The 25,301-nt window shown below is 43.1% G+C and overlaps 1 protein-coding gene across 3 annotated transcripts in view; it reads left to right on the plus strand.

The window, feature by feature from the left end:
* DSCAM (DS cell adhesion molecule) overlaps nucleotides 1–25,301 on the plus strand; it is a 434,764-nt gene that overhangs the window by 335,636 nt on the left and 73,827 nt on the right. For all 3 annotated transcript variants that reach the window (XM_048290724.1, XM_048290735.1, XM_048290723.1), the window contains exons 15-19: nucleotides 4,927–5,094; nucleotides 8,606–8,676; nucleotides 14,677–14,917; nucleotides 16,550–16,696; nucleotides 18,301–18,456. In XM_048290724.1, coding sequence (XP_048146681.1) covers nucleotides 4,927–5,094; nucleotides 8,606–8,676; nucleotides 14,677–14,917; nucleotides 16,550–16,696; nucleotides 18,301–18,456 — 783 coding nt within the window. The remainder of the gene's footprint in view (nucleotides 1–4,926; nucleotides 5,095–8,605; nucleotides 8,677–14,676; nucleotides 14,918–16,549; nucleotides 16,697–18,300; nucleotides 18,457–25,301) is intronic.

Genomic DNA, 25,301 nt, shown 5'->3' on the forward strand with positions numbered 1-25,301 from the left:
AGGTGGAAGCAGAGGCAGCGCCTGCCCTGCGCAGCGCCTCTCCTGCCCCGGGCACTGCCATGGAGGCTGAGCCAGCAGCTGCTGCGCCATGCAGAGATGCTGAGGAGGAGGAGCCCCCCGAGCCTCTTGTTCCGGATGAAGAAAAGGCAGCAGCTCCATCTGTCACCAGTGAGGAGCTGCCATCAATAGGGACACAGAGCCCACCCAGTGTCCCCTTCAACACCCCGGCCAGCAGCCAGGCTTCACTCTACCTGGAGCAGAACATCACCGGGGAAATGCTGAGCCAGGCACTGCTGGAGATGCTGGAGCTGAGGCAGCAGCGGGAGGAAGAATATGCGCTACAGCAATGGATGGCTTTAGAAACAGCACAGCCGCGTTCTCCCAGCCCCGTGGGCACAGAGGTGGAAGCAGAGGAAGCGCCTGCCCTGCGCAGCGCCTCTCCTGCCCCAGAGGAAGAAACTGCAGCAGCTCCGTCTGTCACCAGTGAGGAGCTGCCATCAATAGGGACACGGAGCCCACCCTGTGTCCCTTTCAACACCCCAGCCAGCAGCCAGGCTTCAGGGTACCAGGAGCTGAACATCACCGGGGAGATGCTGAGCCAGGCACTGCTGGAGATGCTGGAACTGAGGCAGCAGTATGAGAAAGAGTATGCAATCCAGCAGTGGATGGCTGTAGTAGCAGCAGCTACAGCCCAAAGGGAAGAGAGCCCGGTGCCTGCCCCACACAGCCCTCCCAGCCCCTCACCTGCCCAGCTAGGAGCCCAGGCTCTCAGTGAGCAGCAGGAGGAGGCAGCAGCAGGGTCAGTGGTGCCAGTGCAGGGGAGGATGGAGGACTCTGATGAAGAAATGAAATATTGGCAGTTCTTGGATGATCTGGAGCCTTTCCTGGTGAGAGACCCAGAGCAGTCCCAGGAGTCACTGCCAGGCCAGAGCATTCCTTTGGGAGAGGGGATCCCAGAGCTCGTGCAGGAGAACTGGGAAGACGAGACTGATCATGGCATCTGGAACAAGCCCTTGCACTCAGAGGATGAATGGGACGAGGTCAGTGTCCTGGAGCTGCCCGCAGAAGACAAAGAGCAAAAACGCAGAGCTTTTGCGGCAGACGGGCTCCCAGTGCCTGTCCCCCGTGAGGCCTGGGTTGAGGGCCCGGCACCGGAGCCGTGCAGCCCAGGGCCGCTCTGTGCCTCGCCCGCGGCCCTGCAAGGCCGAGGCCCCGTGGGACACGCGGCTTCTCCTGCCCTCGAGGAGCCGGTGCCAGAGGCAGGGACAGAGAGCCCGGTGCCTGCCCCCAGGAAACGTCCCTCGCATTTCAGGCCGGCGCTGCGGGGGCTGTTCCGGTGCCCCTGCCTGGCGCCACAGCCTGAGGACTGAAACAGACGAGGAAGAAGATGAGGAAGATGATGAAGGTGAAGACAAAGAAGATGAAGATGATGATGAAGACAGAGAAGTCAATGAAGATGAAGACAAAGAAGATGAAGAAGATGAAGAAGATGAAGAGGATGAAGAGGATGAAGATGAAGAAGATGAAGAAGATGAAGAAGATAAAGAAGATGAAGAAGATGAAGAAGATGAAGAAGATGAAGAGGATGAAGATGAAGAAGATAAAGAAGATGAAGAAGATGAAGATGACTGTCTCAGTTTTGAGACCAATTTAAGAGAGGACACTCCACAATGAATAGTCTCCTCTAAAGTGTTTCAGCAATCCCTCTCCACCAATAGAAAATGAATGCCAATAGAGGAAAATGAAAAAAACCAAAACCAACAGTTAATTAACAACGGAATGCTCAAAGAATTCACCCGCCTGCACCACACTGACACCTGAACAAAGACCCAACAGTTCCTGGAGAACGGGGCCAACGTTGAAGAAATCCCCCGTCCTGACAAGGGATGCAAGATGTCGCCGGCTTTTGCACTGAGGGAAGTGGAGTTTCCACAGAGGAGCTCCAGTAGGAGGCAAAGCCCTGGCGTCTGTCTGGCATTGACCTCCTCTGTGGGGCAGACGAAGCAGCTCTTGGTGTGCTTTCTCTGCCTGCCTCGGCTCCCTGAGGCTTGGGGCTGGAACAGGACGGCCCCGCACACACCCGGCCCTGGGCCTGGAAGATACAGCAACCATTTCTTGGGCATAGAGCAGAGGATCCGGAATAGACTGTCGGCATAAATCACTCCAAGACAACGGCAAAGAAGACAGGACAAAGAAGAAGAAGATGACGAAGATGATGAAGAAGACGACGAAGACAAAGATGAAGACGATGACAAATGACAAAGCAGATGAAGAAGATGAAGATGAAGATGGAGACGATGATGACAAAAAAGCAGACGAAGATGATGAAGATGACGAAGACGACGATGAAGACTAAGAAGGTGGAGAAGACAAAGAAGAAGAATTTAAAAATACATAGAAGAATAATAATAAGAATTTTAAAAAAAATATATATATAAGAAGAAGAGTAATAAGAATAAGAATTTTAAAATACATAGAAGTAGAAGAGTGATAGGAATAAGGAGAATTTAGAAATACATAGAAGAAGCAGAGAAGAAGAGTAGTTAGAATAGCAAAGAAGAAGTGTAGTTAGAACAAGGAGAATAAGACTAAGAAGAAGAATTTAAGAATAGAAAAATGAAGATAAAATTCAGTGAATAAGTAAAACTAGCAAATAATTTATTTTAATTACATATTATATATTTATATTACAGTCTATTATATAAAATCGTGAATATACAATATGTTGTACTTATGAAACATTTCAATTTCTCAGAAAATAACCAAAGAAAAAGAGAACAATGCTCCGATTACTGAAGAATTCGTGTCTTTTCTAATAAAGTTCGTAAGACGAAAGAAAAGAGTCTATGGATTTCATTTCTCGTCTCTCAGAGGTATTGATGCATTTTCACACTCGGCCCCAGTGAGTCCCCTGAGAGCAGCAGCTGCTCAGCCCCAGCGGCAGCGGAGAGCTCCCGGCCGGGCCGGCAGAGCAGGGCTGTCCCTGCTCGCCCAAGGCGAACGAAAGCCGCCCGCGGAGCCCGGCTGGCAGAGAGCTGTGCTGGGAACGCCTTTGCAGCGGGGCTGCGCAGCCGGGACAGCGGAGCCGCCGCAGCCGCGCTCCGGCGCTGAGCACGGCCAGGGAGCCGAGCTGCCTTAGGAAGGAGCGCGAGTGTGGCGTGGGCAGGGAGGAACGGCTGCTGCTGCCCAGGCTCGCTGCGCCTGGAAAGTGCTGGGAAGGCTCTTCTCACCATTCGCACTTCTCTTCTGCACACAAAGGATCCGCCGGAAGGAACTTGCAGGTGCCCCTGTGCCTAAAGCCTCGCCCCTCTGCTCCCTTGTCCTGGCCCAGGGCCTGCTCAGCAGAAAGCAGCCGTGGGGTCACTTCTGGAGTAACTTCTACACCAACAGAATGGGTGGGGTTGGCAGGGACCTTGAAGCTCATGTAGTTCCAGCTGATTATCTCCTGCTCTGTGTCCCTCTCTCTGACAGGTGTTTCCTCTTTCTTTCTCTCTCCCTACCTCACACTTCTTGTGAAATCAAATCCATGTTGTTGAATAAAATCCCATTGTTGCCGTCCTATTTGCTCCTTAACTGGGGCAGAGGCATCTCTCCCTCATAGGATTGTGACATGTGGGCAGGGACACCTTCCACTATCCCAGGTTGCTCCAAGCCCCACTGTCCAAGCTGGCCTGGGACACTTCCAGGGATCCAGGGGCAGCCACAACTTCTCGAGGCAAGCTGGGCGAGGGCCTCTCCTCCCTCAGAGGGAAGAATTCCTTCCGAAAAACCCCTCAGAGTTCAGTCCCTGGAGCCAGGCTGGGTGTGTTCCTCACCAGTCCTGCCTGCCCTGAGCAGCCTTGTGCCAGGCGGGAGGGGCTCCTCCGGTGCAGCCGCAGCTGAGGCAGCAGCAGCTCTGTGTTGTTCCTGACACATCCCTGTGGGAGCAGCTGGACAGGGCTGTGCAGCCAAAGACCCCAAATCACCGCCCACCCAGCAATGGAGCAGCAGCGGAGCACTGGGGCTGTTCTGCTCTTCCTGGGCAGCCCCGCAGGGCTCAGTGCCGAGCAGCTGTGGCTGGAGCCCAGTGTTGGCACGTCCAGCCTCGGGGCTGCTCCTGTGCTTCTCCAGGGCAGGGGCTTCCTCTGGGATTAATTTTTCCTTCTTCTGGGATAACTTTCATAGAATCCCAGGATCACTGAGGTTGGAAAAGCCCTCCCAGCCCATCAAGTCCAAGCTGTGCCCAATGCCCACTTTGTCACTAGCCCAGAGCACTGAGTGCCACATCCAGACCTTCTTGGACACCTCCAGAGATGGGGACTCCACCACCTCCTTGGGCAGCCCCTTCCAGTGCTTAAGCACCCTTTTCATTAAAAAATTCCTGCTGATGTCCAACCTGACCCTCTCCTGGCACAGGCTGAGCCTGTGTCCTCTCATCCTGTCACTTGTTGCCAAGGAAAACAGGCCAATCCCCACCTGGCTTCACCCTCCTGTCAGGGAGTTGTGGAGAGCAGTGAGGTCTCCCCTGGGCCATTCCTGTTAACTCCCTTCCCTCCCTTTTTTTTGAGCACAACCAACTTTCTCACTGAGTGAGGATCCCTTTGAGGCAGCAGGTCCCATTTTTATGCAGTAGTTCCAACGTCCCAATGGTAAGAAACCACCCTCACGAAACTGGGGGTCTTTGCTGTGCTCACCACCTCCTCAAAGAGCAGCTATTTCCGTGGATTTGCTGATGACCCCAGAGCTAAAATCCCACTGTTCTCAGCAGCACTCCTGGAGTAGTCAGGAGTGCTGTCAAGGAAGGGGATCCCTGGATTTGCCTGTAGCAAAGTGTGTTTTCTGGATTAACACAGCGATGGCATGAAACAGTTTAACTTCATGCTTGCATTACCCACATTAACGCCACCATTTCTTCGTCTGTTTCTATTGATGTTTCTTATCAAACAGACTCTTGGGATTCTGTCCAGAGAACCAGAGACGTTTCCCCTCAGCTAAACCAAGCCACCATCATTGACCTGCACCCATCCTCCACCTACAACATCCGCATGTACGCCAAGAACCGCATCGGCAAGAGCGAGGCCAGCAATGAGCTCACCATCACCACTGATGAAGCAGGTATGCCCGGCTTTGCAGCCTCTAAATTCTGTGGGAATTATCTCTCTTTGATGTCAGGAATCGTTGCATGAAATGCTGCTTATGTGGCTGCAGCTGCATCAAAAGGAGTACTGAGTTATTCCAATGAAATGTTGTGACTTTTGCAACTTCATCGTGCAGGGCTGTAATTAAAGCTGTTCAGTGGCATCTAGTGGTCAAAGAAGACATTGTGCTCCAAATTTTCAGCTTGTGCTGGTGGGAATAACACACCTGTATCTACAGTGAGGCAACTCAATCAGCAACATCCAATTTTTAGTGGTGGTGCCTCCCCTGTGGGTATTGTGGCTTTCCTTATTAGATATTAATGCAGGTAACTAATTTAAGTTACTCCCTTTTGAGAATGTTAGTCCACATGAATCAACTCTTCATTTGAATATTCCCTCACTCAACCCACCCACCATTTATATTTCTGGTCTCTGTTTAAGTCTCTTGGCTGTCACTTGTTAATGTTATCCCCCTGTTCTTTGTTGCATTGTATTGCAGAATGACAGAATCGTTTAGGTTGGACAAGACCTCCAAGTTCATCAAATCTGACCTTTATTTTTACCTTTAATCTTTTATTCTCCTCCATCAGCACCAGGAGGGCTGTGTGGGAATTTTTCCCTTTTGTGGAAAAGAGTGGCTGGAGCCACTCGTGTCATGGAATTTCTGCCTTCCTTTACCTTATGCTCAGTCAGCTCTGCTTCCTTCTTTGGGGGTATAGAGAGGACAACCAGGTGACAGTGTCCTGGCAGTGAAAATTCCCTTTCTCTTTCAAGATTTATGTTGGTCTTGGATTTGAACACCCAGAGACTGATTTTCAGTTCAGCTCCTATGAACACAACTGTGGAATTCCCACTAAATTTCTCTGTGATTTTCCTACAGTGAAAACACAGCCCTTGTCAGGAGAACATGGTTTTGGTTCTGAGGGACTTTCTGAGTAGCAACAGGACACAAGGGCTCACAGTGGAAAGCAGAATAAGCTGGAAACAACATAAGTTGCATTTCTTTTATCATTCTAGTGGAAGGAAAGCATGCAGTGAATGGATTTAACAGTGAATAGTTTATTTGAAAAATATTTACTTTTTGATCAGAGATTTTCCCTTCCTTTGTGCAAAGAAAATGTGAAATCACTAGAGAAAACAGACTATTCATTCTTCTAGCCAGAGTCATCTGTAACTCCAAAATGCCCATCTTTCCTTGTGGAAAATAGAGGGGTGGGTCTTGGATCAGCTCTCTCATGCTCTCTTATTCACCCATGCTCAGAATGTTTTTTACTTGCCAAGTTTTTCCTGACTGGTAATTAAGTTGTCAGGATCAGCAGCTGGCCTTGGAATAAAAAACCAGCTTCCCCATGAGCAGGGTGGAACCTTAACATCACATTTTATTTGGCTCTTTGTAATCACATTTCAGAATAAATGATCCTTTTGTCACTGTCTTTTGAGGAGCCGTTTGTTGGGAGAAAAAGACCAGCAGAGTGGAACTGTATTCAAAAGTCACTGATCTACCTAGGGAAGATTTGGGAGAGAGGAGGTCAGGCTTAGGCAGAGTTTGTGATGTTTTTCTCCTGGGTTTTTATTTCAGGGGATGCACATAGTGTGGGAACACAATTTTTTTGATCACTGTTTACTTCTGCTCTCTGCTTTTACAGCAGGCAATGGAGAACAGCATGGGTGCGGGGGATCAGAGAGAAGGTAATGAGCAGGGAGCAAAATAAAGGTCCCAGAAATACGAGATAAAAACCAAGCAACTCCAACCATGCTATTGGAAAGGGGGCACAGATTCTGTATCACGTATTGCAAAGAAATCTCTCTGTTAAAAAGAAAACTGTAAAAGGTCTCTGTGGCAAAAGGATAGTTAAGGATGGAATGATTTCCAAGCTTGCAGACCATATCTTTCTTTCCATACAACCCCAATTAGCTCATGTGTTGGAAAACAGATGCCAGTACACACTTGCACTAATGCCTGTCAGAAAAAAAGCAGCATTATGGCCGTTGCCTAATACTGAAATCGATAGAGGAAACGGGGATATCTGGGTTTTCTTTATGCCCTTGCCACAAACTCTGTATGACATTAAGTATGTAAAACAAATAACTTCTTATTTAGCATTTCACCATGGCGTGCTGGGAGCACTTAACTATTCAGGCCTGTGAAAAAAATTTGGGGTCTTTCTTGGAAAAGTCAGCATGTTAAGGGGCACATTTTAAAACCCATTTTTAGCATCAAATGCTTCTCTCAAATTCCACTACATTATAATGTACCCTGGAGAAGTGGCATTCATTTTTGTCAACAGGGGGACAGAATCAAGGTCAGGCTTCAAAAAACTCAGACATCTCATTTTTGCCAGTGGACTTTTTCCTCTTCTCTTTCCTTTGTATTAGTGCAAGAAGAATGGAAATAAAGTTCTTTCAAGCTTTGGAAATTTGAAGGACAGTCAGGAATGGCAGAGAATAGGGCACATTTAATAACTTAAAACATATTATAGGCTGTATTCTGTGTCTCTGCTTTCATCAGTAAAGCAAAATGTTCTGGTTCCTTTCACCACAGCTGTCATTTATTGCTGCTCCACCTCTAACAACCCCATCTCACCCTTTTTATTGCTTTCCTTCCTTTGTCATGCTATTAAACTTAATTTAATCCCTTTTACTGAGGCCATATTCTGCATCGAGGGAACCCTCTGCAGCAGCTCGAGATGGCTCCAGCCCTCTCCTCAGATCTTTCCTTTACAGTGATTTACCTCGCTGAGCAAGCAATTTACTTCACTTCTCTCTGTTCAATCCCAGCTGATCCTGATCTGCTTTGTAGCTGCCCAGCTGACAAGGAGGTTCCTTCTTTTTTCACCCATCTTTAAAGCCTCCTGCACAGCTTTGGCACCGTGTTGATGGTCCATGAAACTTCTCCTGGCTCAGGCAGGAGCTGCAAGAAGCTTTTCCCATCTACCAAATGTTTTTGGTCTGATTTCCAGGCTGGAATTCTTACTGGGAAGGGGGAGAGTGTAAAGTGTGCAGGGTTTTGTGTAAAATATCTGATAGTGGACTGAAGGTGGTGAGCAAAGGGGATCCTACTGGAAAGTTTGCAACAGGTTGAAGGCTGGATTAGGAGCTTCTGGCTCACCTGCTTTAAATGAATTCTGCTGCTTTTCTATCACCCACAGGATTGTGACTGCTGAGAATTTGTCTTGCCTATCTCCAGATATGCTGAAACAGCACTGTGAGAGTATCTCCAGCCAAGAAAATCACTATTATTCATTCTATTCTATTCATTTTATGTGCCAGCTTGCTACGTTTTGGCACATGTTATATTTTGCTGTTGGCCAGAGATGACACCTGAATGCAGAAGATTCCTGGCCCTGCTTTTGTTTGGTGAAGTTTTCCATGTGACACTGCCTCCAACCTCTGTGACACTGGGGTGTTAAGGTGGTGACATTTTATGTGAAATGCTGAATTCCTTGGGCCATGAGGGCCAGTTTGATGCATTTCCCTTCTCTTTCCAGCCCCTGACGGTCCACCTCAGGATGTCCAGCTTGAGCCTATATCCTCACAAAGCATCAGAGTCACCTGGAAGGTAAATACTCATACATCCATGGACAAGATAGGCTCTGTCAGTATTTGGGTGCATTCAGGGGAGTATTATAACAACTGTGCCTTAATTATTTTATTTAGGAGAGACATTGCAGATGCCTTTGCCAACAAATCTTAAAATATTTGCCACTGAGGGGAGCATCAGCCTTCCACTGGAGAGAAAAGTAGCAGCTGCTTGCATTTCCTTCTTTTTTCTGATTTCAGAGATAAGGTCACATGTTTAGAAAATGAACACTCACAAAATTTCACTGTGGTTCTGGGCAAAACTTCCCCAGACCATTGGATCCAGTGTGATTTTTTTTTTTTTTTTCCACTGGATTTTGGGACAGATCCTTACTGCACAGGGAGAGCAGTATGAGTGTCTCAATATAGTCCATGAGAATGGATGAAGAGCAATTAATATAAAAATATAATCAACTAGTATCATTTAAAAATCTGGCATGTCATGTGACTCAATTTTTCTAGGTTTTTCACAGTATTTTGACAATGACAGAATGTTTTAAATGCTTTGGTATGATACCAGAGGTACTTAAACCATGTTTTAAATGGCTTTGTGATATCTACTGCTTGTATATTGCATTGGTAATTCCATATCTTTACAATTCAGAAATATGTAGTATAAAGTGCTGGAGTGGTATGGTGGCATAATAAAAATAATGATTAATTTCTATCTTGATGTTAATTACTCCTGCAAATGTAGATAATGTGACTTTTGTCTATATGGATCATTCAGAAGGTCAGGAGCAGTGAGGTTCTGCTTATTAACCAAATATCTCTGAGTGAGTGGTTATTTATTGCACAGTAATGAATATATTCTAGTTTTAAGCCAGTTCCTTAAAAGGCAGGTTCTGCACAGGTCACAAAAAGTGCAGTGCTGGTTCTTGGATCTTGTCCACATCTTAAATTTATATCAGCATTGCTTTTCATCAAATGGTTTCCAAAACCAGAAGATATTTGTCACTAGTCACAGACTTGTGGAGCAAAAGAAGGAGCAGCTTTTGAAGCCATGCAAGGGTGTACAGTGATTCTCAACAACTGAAACAAATGCTTAATAGGTTTTTTCTTTTGTAAACCACTTAAGAAGTGTGAGTATCTGCTCAGGTCAACTATAACCTTCAAGTTTCTATGCCTGAACTTGTTTTTGTGGATTTATGGGCAGGCAGATTGAAAGGCTTTGCTTGATTTTTTTTAGAAAGTTCACTTTGGGGGATATTTTTAAAAGCAGCAAGAGAAGATGGGCACCACTGGCTCACTGCTGGAGTTTATAGCTGCTGTCTGTGGTTCTGAAGGTTTGCCATTAAATTTTATAGACACAGATGTGAACAGGCAGCTACAGGACAAGCAGAATTCCCACACCTACATTTCAATAACTGCCTAAAATATGGTTCAATTTGTACTTCAAGGACACTTCAAGTACAACTGAGCATGTCCTGGTCTCTGGGTGTTGTCTGAGATTGAAGGATATCAAATGAGCAGCTGGGGTTGTGTTCTCAAGATCATGTTGGGAATTTGGTTTGTGAATTCTTGTCAAGCAAAGATCAGTATCTAATACAACAAGATATTCACAGAAATGAGTTATATATTGAATATACACTTCATTAGCCTGGTCTCGTGAGCTGAAGGGAGAGATGGATTTTCACATTTTGAAATAAGCTTAAGGTGAAGTCACTGGGCTGGGTAAGAGCTTGTGTAGTCCTGATTTATTGGAAGAGTGATTTCCTGAATGACCATTTGTAAGCTGATGAAAAAATCTTCTCTTCCCTATTAAGAAGTCCCAAACCAGGAGTGAGCTGTTTACTTCCATTGATTTTTTGCAGTTTTCTCCAGGTCAGAGCAGTTTTAGTCCATTACTCAAAAAGGTTATTTTAAGATGGTCCCACAGACATAATCCAGTTTGGCTCCATGCTGAATCCTAACTTTGGGGTAGGTCCCTATGATGCTGTGCAGAAGGCACTCGTTGAGTGAGCAATACATTGTAATTAAGAATAAAGAAATACCCCATGAGCTCAATCCTATGTTGTCTTGGAAGCCAAAAAACAAGAAAAAAACCTGACCTTGGTAACTTTTATTTTGGAGGCATGTGGAGCTTCAGCCACGAAAGGCAATTGTACAAAAGGGATTGTGCTGAAAACCGTGGTTATATTTAAAGCTGGCAAACTTTATTAAAATACAGTGTCAATAACGGCAAAAGGGGCAGGGAATAACACATTGATTATCTTTCATCTTGTATTAAATGCCAGTTCTGCAGCTTGCTTCAGCTGTAAATCTTCATTTAAAGTTTTGTCTTAGCCCACTCTTAGAAAATCCTAGTTAAGCAAAGTTGTATTGGTCTGTGATTTATTTGATCCAATTTCTGTGTGTCCACACAGAACACTGGGTTTCAGACTGAGCTGTTAAATAAAACTCACCACTTTTTGGTAGTTTAAACTGGTGCAGAGATAATGGGAATTAAACAGGAATTCTCATTTAGAAAAGAGCATGATAATATTCATTATCTTTTCCATGTAGTATTTTACATTAGGTAAATGAACCCATTAAATTTAGACATGGCCTAATTCCTTCTCCTCTTTATTCCTATTTACACACACACAAAACTATGGAGTGTCATACTTTACAAAAGTTATTGATATCCTGTTTTACAAAATATTGAATTTTGTGAGAAAAAAAGTTAGGTCATGGACTGAAACTTATTTTTTCCTAATGTTCTATGGCTACTGACAAGGTTTACAATATTTTTCCCCAAGAACACTAAGTTGCTTCACTCAATTTTCTACCAAAAATATGTCTATACATCAGAAGGATTATTTATCAAATGAGTTATGTGTGCAAAAAGTCAACTGAAAATGAAGTATTCAGGTCATAATAGTAAGGAACATTGGATTTGTTGTGAAGCAGAACATTCCGGTGCTTTGCCCTGAAGTGACTAGGAGTTTGTTTTATACTGTGTAATGTTTCAAAGTGGAAAAAAAGAAAAAAAAAAAGTAAAAAAAAAAAGGTAAAATGTTAATATTTTATTTAAAGAAAAACAATTCCTTGACTTAAAACAATTATGAAGAAGTTTGTGAAAAAATCAGTTTTTCATTTTATCCCCATTCAAAGTGAAAAAGTATAATTGCAGAATTCTCAGTGAAGAGGCTGTTGTGGCTGCTTTGTTCAAACTGTTTGTCTGGAAGTCAATTTGTTGTCAATCAAAATGAGCAGAGGGATGGAGCAGCTCTGCTGGGAGGAAAGGCTGCGAGAGCTGGGATTGTTCAGCCTGGAGAGGAGAAGCTTTGGGCTGAGCTCAGTGTGGCCTTGCAGGGCCTGAAGGAGCTGCAGGAAAGCTGGAGAGAGACAATTCCCAAGGGCTGGAGGGCCAGGAGCCAGGGAATGGCTTCCCAGTGCCAGAGGGCAGGGCTGGATGGGAGATTGGGCAGGAATTGTTCCCTGGCAGGGTGGGCAGGCCCTGGCACAGGGTGCCCAGAGCAGCTGGGGCTGCCCCTGGATCCCTGGCAGTGCCCAAGGCCAGGCTGGACATTGGGGCTTGGAGCAGCCTGGCACAGTGGGAGGTGTCCCTGCCATGGCAGGGGTGGCACTGGGTGGTCTTTAAGGTCCCTTCCCACCCAAGCCATTCAGTGATTCTATGAAGATATCTGAAGTCAAAGACAAAAATCTGACCTTAGTTTCCACCCCACAGACCCACCTAAAAATACCTTCTTCTCCAAACATTTAAAGATCACAAAGCCATGGAATTGTCCAGAATAAGTTACACCCAAAGAGCTCTGGTATTAAAACAACCTCTGTGTTTCTAAAGAAGTTAGGGAGGGTTTGACAAAAAGAACCAGAGAAATATTCAAACAGGAAACAATTATACTCTTAGATTCCCAAAACCCCATCCTTATCCCTGCAGTGTGACTTACAAGGATCTCAAGAACTGAATCTGGTGATTTGGCCAGCTACATCTGATCCAAGTAATACAATGGGCATTTGACACTGACCGTGCCCTGACTACGCCTCCCCTGCTGGGGGAGAATTTGAGAGTCTTTGCCAGGAGTTCAATACATGAACGGTGCTATCAGCCTTCTATGCTTTCAGATAGTTGTTTATGAAATCTTATCAGAGGAATAGAGCCACTTAACGTGACCCAGACATAGCACAGAGCGGAGAATGCAGGACAATGCCCAATTATCAAGATTTGCACAGTCTTTTAAAGGTAAATTAACCAATGGGCACTAAAAGTGTACATTATTTTTACATTTCCACCAATGTATAAGAAATCATCTAGTCACGTGGACAGGAACTGCGGAATTCTTTATCCAGTCATTCCAAACTACTTCTACTGCAGAATATGGAGTAATAGATGAAGAAGAAGGTCTGGAGAACAACAACAATCCTCCATTTTGAAGTTTTTTGCTTTTATCTATTTACTATATTAACAAACTCAAATCTTGTAAATTTTTCACCCTGTGACAATCTTACCTAGTATTCTATCACCTACTTCACACCAGTGTAGATTCTAATTCTTCCCAGAGGGTAGGCATCTTCTCCAAGGACGAAGGTCAAAAACAGTGTTGTCCAGGGGGGTAGAACCCTTCAAAACAGGCAGAGAAACATTCTCTGCACTCTGGGTTCCTCCAGGCATTGTATCCTCACTTTGAGTTCTATGTCTGTTTCTCAAGGCAGGACGGAGAAAAAAAAACCATCTGAAGAGATCATTCAATCAGTCAGTTCCATACAGTGACACACATTTTAAATTTGAAAGGGTGCTGGCTTTTGCAGAGAAATGATTCAAGGATAGTGGATGAAGGTGAATCCTGCCCTGGTTTTATTATCTCCAATGAGACTTTTGGCCAGTGGACTATAAACTCCCCAAAACAGGCAGGTCCTGTGGCAGAAATGAGTTTTTCTTGAGAATCTGTTCCTCAGGAGATTTAATGGGAGTAGACAAAGTTGCTGCCTCTGCCAGTCCAACCCTTTGCAGATAAATTGTGTCACAAAGACCTTTTTATGGGCCAGTGGGATAGATGAGCTTGTGGGCATCTGTTGAGAATATGAAAGAGGTTTGGAGGATTGGAAAGAGTTTTTTGCTCCTGTATTACAAACTGTACCTTAAAATGCTTATACTAATTATGCCTCGTATACATAGAAAATCAGGAACATTATCATATATTGAAATTAGTCCAATATTATTTAAATAGAATTTTAATAGGTATTGCTGTCAATAACAAGCTTTTTCCCTGAGCTGAAAACCCCTGCTTTGCACTAGATCACCTTTTATATTGCGGAGCACACAAATGATTTCCACTAGTCAGGACCAGGGAATCTTCCACTGTGACTGAGAAATGTGGCACATAATTATGGCCCAACCATTTTGTGCTGTCCATATCCCTGAATGCCAGATATATTGCAGCTATTCCATATGCAAATCCCTGCTTTCCAAATCATTGTTGCCTCCAGCACTCGTTATCTAATCATCTTTCTCCACTACACACTGAATGAACAGAAGCACATTTCAAAGCACAGCATAAAATTTTCCTAATACGTGGGACTGAATAAACTCCCGTGACTGCCTTGCACAGATCAATAAATGCCCTCCTAAAGGTTCAGTGAATGGTGGGGGCTCCTGACAAAAACACAATTAGTAGTGAATGGTGGCCTGGAATGCAAATATACCCTTATCAACTCAGCTTGGAGTGATTCACCTGGTAAGAGAACAAAACATCATAAATTCAAACTCAAGAGTGTCTCTTAATCTGATTTTTTGTGCATGAACCATTTAAAGGTCTTTTAGCACAGATTTGAAAGAATCACACCTGAAATTTATATCATTGATAAAAGCAGCTTCTTCATGTGCAGGGAGTATTTTTGAATTTTTACCTAGAAATAGATTTGCATTCAGTAAGAAAAAAAAAGGTTAAACTTGTCCATTTTTCAAAAGTTTTAGGGGGAACAGCATAACTTTGGATGTGTGCACTCAATGTGTAACTTTCCATTTTCTGTTTAGGCTCCAAAGAAGCATTTGCAGAATGGAATTATCCGTGGGTACCAGATAGGTTATCGGGAGTACAGCGCGGGGGGAAACTTCCAGTTCAACATCATCAGCATCGACACCACCGGGGACAGTGAGGTTTATACACTGAATAACCTGAAAAAGTTCACCCAGTATGGCATGGTGGTGCAGGCCTGTAACCGGGCTGGCATCGGACCTTCTTCTCAGGAAATCATCACCACAACTCTTGAGGACGGTAGGTCCTTGGCAAACAACTCTCATGGGACACATTATTATTATTACTATTATTATTATTACTATTTTCTGTCTTTTTACCTTGTTGCATTTGTTGTTTGATTGGTGATGATCAAAGTAGGGATGATAAAAGACCAAACATTAGATAGAAAGGTGCAAGAGAAGAGTCTGGTCCTGGAGCTTGTCTGATTTTCATTGCAAGAGTGAATTTATTTTACCAGGTAAATAAAAACTGTACTAATGTGATATATCCTGCTGTGAATGACATTGACTGAGACCAAAACTTTCATTAAGAAGCCAGATGCTTTGGTGTTCACATATTTGCAAATTTTGTGATCTCATCATTGCTCCAGAGTCATCTCATCATAGTTTTGAGAAGCGAACCTCTGAAAGGTGAAGAAATATTGTTATTTTTGTTGGATTTCTTTTGTTTTCTGATGAATCTGCTGTGTAAGCAGAGCTCTTGCACTGCACAGTCTTGTCAGTATTAAAAGAGATGTGTGTTTAACTAAGGCTATCCAGACCACTGACAGAAAAATCATTCCTATTTCAGGCAAAATTCACCCTGTCTAATCCAAGGAACGATACAGATTTTTTTTTTTTCAAACTCCATAAAAAGTACTTCTCAAACAATGAGAGGGAGTCCTCTAGTGGAAAAAGAGAATGATCCCAGACCAAAAAAAAAGGGTTCTGTATTTTAGAGGAGTATAACAGCAGATAATAATCCTAAAGGCAGTGCAAGATTTTCAGCTACTGTAAAGCAACACCAATATCCTGAAACCAGTGCCAGCTTGGAATGTGACTTTTCAATGGACAAAATGGAATATCAGACATCTAAAATCCTCAAGAGGCACAGATTTTGAGGCAGGCTTTTCATGAAAGGCTGATGGGTGTTATTTACTCTAAACATTTCTAGGCATAGCTCACTGCCAGACCTCACAAGGAAGTATGCTCACACAGGCATATATTTTATATTATAAAAATGGGATTTTTTTTTCCTCAGAATCCAGCTTGCTTGATGTTCCTGGAATTTTTTTTGGTTGTCACTCAGTTTTGGGTCCCTCTTAGAGTTAAAGATGCCACAAGCTTTAAAAGCAATGCCAGTTACTAATTCTGCTGTATTGCTTTGACAATAAATGGCCAACAGAAAATGCCTTAGATTTGGTTGACTTTTTCCAGTTTTTCCAAATGTCCATTAAAATATTTTATGACCATTTTTGCTATGTTTTTTAAAGAAGTGCTCACTTGCTTTCTCCCTCCACCAAATTTAGAAGGACGTTAGAATTGTCCACAAAGATACAAATTTGGCTGTAAACTTTAAAAAATATGTGTAAATTACTTACAGAATGTTCTGCACATTTCTGTTCCACGTTTATCTTTCAAAAGAAGCAACAAAAAGCCTTTTAAAAGACAAGTCATCAAGTGGGGAAATAGTACATCAAAAGTCATTCCAGGGAAAACAGCTGCACTTGCAGAAACGTGGATTATAGCAAGAATAAAGGTTTTGCATTGTTAGAAGTGTGTAATGGCTATTAAATATTGAGTGGTGGGATAGCAGTGAAAATAAAGGGTAGCTAAAAGATGAATATCGAGTTGTATCCAGTGTATTAAAATGGTGAATCTCTTATTCCAGTGCCCAGTTGCCCTCCAGGGAATGTGCAAGCCACTGCCACGTCCCCAGAAACCATCTCCATTTCCTGGTCAACGCTGGCAAAGGAAACCCTGAATGGGATCCTGCAGGGATTCAGGGTTATCTACTGGGCCAACCTCTTGGATGGAGGTGAGAGGAACCAATCCATTACCAAGTAAAAAGCTGTATGTGGCCTTTATATAATTTTCTCTCTGCTGTGAAGGCATTTTACTCCCTTTCTCTTTGGTTTAGAGAAAACTTTGTCTACCTGTGAGGAAGCAATAATTCTTCCTAATTTAACAGAGCAGCAAAGCTGCCTGGAGGAACCTCAGGGAAGGCTCCCGCCATGGGTTTGCAACACTCCCGTGGTACCCAACATCACCTGAGCAAATTTCACCTCAGTTGCAGAGTCCAAAATTGGGGTTTTTTTATAAGAATGGTGACATGGATCTAGAAAAAACCAACCCAAACCTGGTTTTCACTCTTATTTGGTTGGTTATCTCTTTGCCTACTCGATACACTATTGCTTATTTTTTGATAGGACACTTTTCATCTCCATAGCTGAGGGCAAAAGAAGGAAATGTTTTCAGGAAAATCTCATTATTTCCATGCCAGTCTCTTCTGTTGTTTTGTACTCTTAGCATAATTCCTGGGGAAATAGGCTCCAGAGCAGAGACTGAGTGAAAGGATCAAAGGAGAAATGTGATGCCTTACTAATCTTAATTTATTGTGTGATGATAATTGCATGTATGGCCCTTTCTTGTAAATTAAACAAATTAGTAGGTTTGAGATGCATGTGACTTTATTCCTACTTGCCCTGTGGATTTTTCACAGCTCTCTCCCTTCTTTTTCTTTCATCCACCAGAACCACAGTTCAGTCTAACCTGCAATTGTGCAAATCCTGGCCTCTGTTAGTGTGGACAGGGGAATTCAGAGTGGAAATGTAACCCAGAGGCCCATTGTCACTGCTGGTAGTGGTAGACTCAAAAATATTTGGAAATCACCACCAATTTCTTTAAAAATACAGATGAAAAATGCATGAGAAGCATACAGAAAAATGTAGACATGTAGGGTATAAAATTTAATGTTTACAGTGACGCCATGCTTAAAACTGGATTTTCTTCATTTATTCAGCTTTATTTGCTGCCCTAAATATGTTTAAAGCTTTTTTGCCATATGGGTTGTACTTCTTAGCTTGCTGCAAAAAAAAGATTCCTATGAAATGCATCATCTTCCTGCAAGTAAATCTGATTTTACTGTTCAGATCTATTGTTAGCCAGTATTGCTGCTGTCAAGTGCTTTGCAGCAGCACTTGCTGCATATTTTAAAATAAAGGGGACTTTTTCTTCATTTTCCTTATGAGAAATGGTCTTTCTCATAACCAGAAAATCTTTATGAAGATAACCGACGTTCTCATTTTTTTTCTCTAGGGGATGTTTTGCAATAATCCCCTCTTGTTATCTGCTCTTTATGAAAAATCTCATTGCTTGTAGAATTTCTTCAATTCTCTTCATCGTATTTTTTAAAAAATTGCAACAAAAAAAAAGAGTTTGAAAATGAAAAGTGGGTCTTCTTCAAGTGGTAAGAAGTCAGGACATAAATGAATCCATTTTAATTCATTATAATTCATTGCTGTTCTGTAATAATGAAGTGTTACTTGTCTGGTACACCCAATATTTCCACTGCAGGTATCAACACCTGGGAGAAGAGTGCACTTGGCAATAACTCCACTTCCTTTTTATTTTATTTTATAGAGCTGGGAGAGATAAAGAATGTCACTACTACCCAGCCATCCCTGGAGCTGGATGGTCTGGAAAAATATACCAACTACAGCATCCAGGTGCTGGCTTTTACCCGAGCTGGGGATGGAGTGAGGAGCGAGCAGATCTTCACCCGCACTAAAGAGGATGGTAAGGAGTGAAAGCATTTTCCATTCTCACCCAGGAGATGTTCATATGTCTCAGGCAGATACTGTACACAGACATGCAGAGATTGAGAACCCAGCCCTGGGGCCCAGCACAGGGAGGACGTGGAGCTGCTGGAGAGAGGCCAGAGGAGGCACCAGGATGAGCAGAGGGATGGAGCAGCTCTGCTGGGAGGAAAGGCTGCGAGAGCTGGCATTGTTCAGCCTGGAGAGGAGAAGCTTTGGGCTGAGCTCAGTGTGGCCTTGCAGGGCCTGAAGGAGCTGCAGGAAACCTGGAGAGAGACAATTGCCAAGGCATGGAGGGCCAGGAGCCAGGGAATGGCTTCCCAGTGCCAGAGGGCAGGGCTGGATGGGAGATTGGGCAGGAATTGTTCCCTGGCAGGGTGGGCAGGCCCTGGCACAGGGTGCCCAGAGCAGCTGGGGCTGCCCCTGGATCCCTGGCAGTGTCCAAGGCCAGGCTGGACATTGGGGCTGGGAGCAGCCTGGGACAGTGGGAGGTGTCCCTGCCCATGGCAGGAGGATGGAACAGATAATCTTTAAGGTCCCTTCCTATCCAGGCCACTTGGTGATTCTGTGAAAATGAAGAAGTGAGGAGAGACAATTCTGGGACTATTTATATAACTTATATCCCACTAAGAATATTTTCTCAGTATATATATATAAAAGTCCTCCAAATACACCTTCTCTCAAAAGAAAAATAAAGAACAAAAATGTCTTACCTTTGTTCCTAGACCAAAGCATGGAGAATTCAATTCCTAATGCTGAAAGTTAAAGAAACTTTTAATCATACACAGGTACAGACACGTGAGATTCCATAATCGCTTTCTTGTAATTGTAACTATTATAATCAATTCAGGTCGCTCTGTAGGATGCCATGCACTGATCTGTTTCTGAAGGACTAGAATTTCAAATTCAGGGGAGGTTTTGTCCCTAACCTTTTTAATGCCTTGAAAACACTATGAGATGTACATACATATTTTTGGATCCCCTAAATGCTTTTGGAAATCTGGATCAAGAATTTTCGTGGCACAGATGAAAGTGCCCACAGTCCTATCAATTGAGGTTACTTGAATAATGTTTGATTGGTAAATTCTCCTATGAGTTATGCAATGTTTTCAAGGAAATTAGTCAATGGATTTTTTATTCTTATTTATCCACTTTATTCGTCACTTGTGAATGAATGAATATATTTGCCAACTTTTTTATTTGTAATGAGATTTACAAAAGTGACAAGGGATCATGTTCAGTAGATTAACTGGCTTGATGAACTTTTGGTACTTTTTTGCCAATAAAAGATTACTTGATGAAAGTTACCAGTTTTTTTCCAATAAAGTATTAAGGGGCTCATTCTAAAATTTACATGCATTCTAAGGTCATGTGCCCCCAGCTGTGGTTGTATGCAGGGGATGCAGTAAATGAAAATTGCTGAGCTCTAGACTTGAGTGTCTCAAACACTGAATGTTCTGATCCCAGCCTAAAGTCCTTTAGTAACTACTTTGAAGCACCCAAGTCCTGAGTCAGATGCTCTTGGGACACCCAGTGCTTGGAAGTAGAGGGTTTTATTTCCATGAAAAAATCTAAAATGTAAGAGAACTGTAAAACACATGCTGCATTTTCAAGTTACTTTTTGTCAAGTAGATCCCAGCATAGCAAACCTTCCCTGAACTCTTTCTGAACACAAAGGCTCTCAGCCCTGAGCCTTTGAAGTGGGATTTACACCACCAGGAGCCAGAGGTAATGTCCCACATTGCTCCAGGAGCTTGGGGACAGGCTGGTCTTGGGGACATCTGGTTCATGTTAGAAGCCTCAAATATTTCTTCTTTTTTTTTTTTTGTTTGTTTTTTTTTGTTTGTTTGTTTTTGTTTGGTTGGTTTTTTGTTTGGTTTTTTGTTTTGTTTTGTTTTTTTGTTTTTTTTCCCTTAGCCCATCTCTTCCTCATTTGCTCATCCTTAATTCTTGATGGTGGCTCTTTTGCCCTCTCCATCTCTGGGATCAGACAGGCCCTGATGAGGGGAGTACATTGCCTCAGACTGTGTTTGGCAGCTGTGCAAAGGCTCATCTCTCATCTTTAATCCTCCTGGCAGCTCGGCAATAACTCGCCCTGAGGCAGCCTGACTAACCTTTTCAGAGATTTCCTCATGCCTCACACTGGTTCCATTCATTAAATCTTTTGTCCAGAAAACTAAATGGAAAGGCGTTCCAGAAAATACAGTGATTTCATGTTCATCTTCAGCTTCACTACTTTTTATTAAGGGCAGGAACAGTTTTGAGTGGAATATACAGAGACCTGCAGTTAAGCATAAGCCAAACCCAAAATCCTGGATCTAAACCTCCTGAAGGGTGTGGAAGTTAAAGAGGGAAAGAGCATTCACATTGCCAAACTCCATGCACCAAACAGGTGTCTCATTCCTCAGAAGAAGGGATATTTCTACTGTAATTTTCTAAGGAAAAGTGTCCTGTAGAGGATTATTCAGTTGGACTAATTCCAGTGCACCTAAAAGATCCTGCCCTGAAGTGAGTTTAAGCACTCTCTTGGCATGTGAAAATTAATTGGAATCTTAACAGAGCCTAGAACTGGAAACCTTCTTTCTCTGCTCCCAGACCTTATCTGGCTAAAATTATGATACAAGATATTCCACCCTCCTCTAATAAAATCTGTAAATCCGGGATATTTTTCAGTGGCTGCCAAACCCTCCACATCATTATTGCTATGAGGCCAAATCACATCATTAATTCCATTCCCTTTTTTTCATTATTTTTACATGAGAGGAAACTTTTCTTTGTAAAATCAATGGTGCAGCATTTTCCACTGCTGCTGGAAAAGCCAGCTGTGGCCTCCTGTGACTTCTCTGTTGGTGTTCAGCTAAAGACATCAGCCCAAAACTTCTTTAGCAGGCTTGAAATCTCCAGTGGGGCAAAATAAGGGTAACCCAGGGAGGGAAGCACTCATCATGGATGGAATGAGTTGATGCTTTGATTTCTTGTAATGTTTGATACTGATTTTAGACACCAGAGGTCAGACACTGCTGCTGATCAGCGAAGGAAATGGGAACAACTCGAGCAAGTAATAGGAAATGAGCTTTCAAGAAATGAGCTTTCCTTTCAATGTGATCATGTTTGTGGGTTTTATCTACCTCCCCCCCCTCTTTCTGAAAGCTGACTTCAGAAAAAGGTGCTGCTCCTTTTGGAGTTCCTCGTGGTAGAAAAACAAGCCAAGCAGAAAAGTCCAATTTTTAAAAACTCATTGTGGTTTTGTCCCTTTCCTTTTCCACTTTACAGTTTCTAATAAGCTGCTCATCCTCTTCACCCAGAGACTTGATTTAATAAACCATTATAAATTAAAGTAGCTCTTCCAGTTCTTTTCCCCACTGAGATCAAAATGCAGTTTGAAAAGCTTCTCCATTTTGTAGCAAGAGGGAGTGTGTGTGACAAATTTCCTCTCTGCTCCTGTGCTGCAAATGCAATATGAGAAAACTACAGCTGAAACAAGGAATTTGCTGCCTGAACAAGCCTGAAACATGACACAGCACCTTGGCTGGCAGCAGTGCCCTGACCTTGAGCAGACCATGGGACGACACAGAGCCCAGAGCCCCCATCCCAGGAAAGCTTCCTGCAGTTGGGAATTTGGTCTGGGTCTGTCAGAGGTGGCATCTGGGCTCTCTGTGACACATTTAGACGCACATTTCTCTTTTGTATCTTTTTCTTTTTTTTTTGGGAGAAAATGCATTCCTGTGCACAGCAAGCTGTTTGTGTGCCACAGGCTTTGCAGCAGTGCTGTGCTTCCAGCTTTCTGGCATTCAGAGCCAGGGAAAAGCTGCAGCAAGGAGGAAGGAAAAATAGTAGCAAATCCCTCTGCCAGCCCCATTCTGCCTGAATCCAGAGAGATTTTCCTCCTCTCCTTTCTCTCCCTGGACACCAGGCTTCCTGGCCATTGGCATGAGAGGCACAGACAGCATCTGACAAGCTTTACATTTATTCCAAAATGATTAAGCATAAATCCAATCAGGTGCATGTTCAGTACTCTTTGGAGCAGAGCTCTGCTTGGGCTTGTTCAGCTGATGATGGTGACTGGGCTCTGTGATGGAAAATTGCCCTTGATGACCCCTTAATGCTTTTTTTTTTTTCCTAGAGTCAAAGATCTCCAATTTTATCTTCTTGACTATGAAGCAAAAGGCGCAGAATAATAAATGTTCCCCTTGGGAAACTGGCAGGATTTGATAGAAATCATGTGCTTAGTATGAGGCCAGTTCAGAGTAAATTCACATGTGGATGTGTTTTGGCTGGCATAGATGTACATTGGAGGTGGGATATCTACATGAACAAACAGGCAGCAGTCAGGAGTTGATTTTATTTTGATTTTTCGAAGTGCAACCAGCAATGGAGTGGTCCTGTGGTGGGCAGAATTAAAAGCCTGTTGCAGAACAGGGCTCAGATTTCTGATTTATGGGCGATAGCACTCTTAAATGCACCACAATCTGTGCATTTGCCTCCTTGATGCTCAGTACTGTGAAGAAAAATGGTGATAATCTCTCTGTTTATGAAAAGGAGAATGAGAAAATTCCTGGAGCTCCTCCCCATTATCTGGCACATCTAAATGCTGTTTCCCAGCCCTGTCGTATCAGGATAATTGCCTGCTCTGCTTTAGCATTTCACTTGCACTGTCAGGAATACAAAGTGTTCTCCTCCACATGAAAGCAGGATGCTATTTCCGTGTTTTTCAAAGCCTTGCTAGCTGGAGAATGAGGCCATCTTTGATCTTAAATTTGCCACATCTGCTCCCTGGAAGGCTGCAAAGTTGTTTAGAAGCAGTCCTCAGCTTCTCTGTGCTCAGCCCAGGCTGTCCTCTGGCTTCTCACTGTAATTTTACCCCTGGTGACCATGGGAAAAAAAAAAAAGGAACAATGGCATTGTGCACATTTAGTTTGTCTTTCTGTGGGAATCAGTGTGCTGAAAATAAAGGTCCATGGAGAATTCAGTAAGACAGCTCAGGTCTCCTGATACTGCTGGTTTATAATGACTGAAGCCTGTAAGTCTGGGGATGCAATGGCAGTGAGGGAAATACCTTAAGTTTGCTTGGCAAGACTCAGGGTTTTCCTCTCCAGGATAAGACAAGCACCACATTCCCCAACCACAACTCCTTCAGATGCTTAAGGAACCCAGTCTAGTAAGAAATGTTTCAATTAATGCTGAGATAACTCATATGAGGTCCAGGGGATGGGTTTAACCAGTGACTTTACCCTCTGGATAGAGGACAGTGGTGGTCTGTAAGGCAACAGATGAGATTCTGCAGGATTCTGGCTGAGGAAATATAAACACTTCCACACCCACAGTGGAATGACACACAGCTTTCATGTGCACAACCAAGCAGTGCAGCAAAAAGAGGACCAATAAATGAATTTTCAGAATAATTTTTGCACCACTGTAAAAACTGCTGCCTGGTTCCAACCCAAGGAGATGGAGGGGTCCTTCGGTTGGAAATTTCATTTTTATATCTCTTCCTGACTTTCTCTCTGGCCCCTCTTTCTGCTGGTCTCACACCAGACAGCGACACAGCAATGACAAGGAATGTTTCCCACATAGGCCCAATGACTGGAAAATGCCAGATGGATTCTGAGTTAATCCCTCAACAGTCGACAGCCACGACCAATTACCATCAGAACCTGTCCCTATAGATCACACCCTAATTTAACAATAAATTGCATTAACCTCATCCATCTATTTGCAGTGATTTCCAGAAAACATTGCTATCCATAAAGGAATCCTCCTGTGGGTTAGGTAATTACCCTGGAGAGCCAGCTTTCACTCTTCAGCAGCAGGAGCAAATAGCATTTCTAATGAGCTGGGTATAAATAACAAGTTGGATGCTGTCAAGCATCAATATTTACTCTGCATTGGATAGAGCTGCTAACTGAATTAGCCCCTTTGCAGCGAGGGGCCGGGTTTGCATGCCATTATCATCATGACGTTCTCACTTGCTGCCTAATTAGCTCTCTCAGCACACTATAAATAGAAAATGCACATCCAGAGACATTGCACTGAGTGGTGCCTGTCAGTTTTCTCACGTCTTCCAGAAGCACCTATGCAGATATAAAATTGAGGGTCACCTCACATTTTTTTTACACAAAGCTGAGCAAATTTAGATCCCAGGCTGGCTGGCTGGCTTCTCTTTATGGGCAAAGTTCTGTAGCACCAAAATTTCTGCTTGCTTAATTGAGGCACAACAAAGATTCAGAATTTATATATGAATATCAGCTTGCTGGACAAGGGACTTTGCATCTGAACTGCACAATAACTGTTTTCTGTGAAAATAAAGCTGATCAGGCATTGCAATGGTAATTTCACTGGAAATTTTAACATTTTGGTAGTTTTACTTGAAATCAGACAAAAATATCAGATTTCTCATGAAGCAGTAGTTCTGTAGAGAAGAGTCCAGAGAACAGTTTCATTTTGTCTTTCATAACCTATGCAGCAATTATCAATACAACATATCTATTTTAATAATTTGACTTGAATATTGACCACATGCAGTGCTAAAATATCTTTCAAATCATTTATTTTCCTGGGTTTTAAAATATTTTTAAATATTTTGACAAAAGTTGTGTTTTTCAGGAAATTTTAAACCCATTTATTCTGATGTTAAATGAAGCCCTTGTTTTGTTTAAGTACAAGCTTGTGTGTAATGTGATATTCCAGCATGCAGGGAAAAAAAAAAATCTAGCAATTTTGCACATTAGTGAAAGAGTGTTTCCAAAGTTGGAGAACACTGTACAGTGTAATGTGTGTTTGAAAAACAACATATGCTCATGAAATTAAAACCTTTCCCAAAATGCA

The sequence above is a fragment of the Corvus hawaiiensis genome, chromosome 2, assembly GCF_020740725.1.
Source record: "Corvus hawaiiensis isolate bCorHaw1 chromosome 2, bCorHaw1.pri.cur, whole genome shotgun sequence".
NCBI lineage: Eukaryota > Metazoa > Chordata > Aves > Passeriformes > Corvidae > Corvus > Corvus hawaiiensis.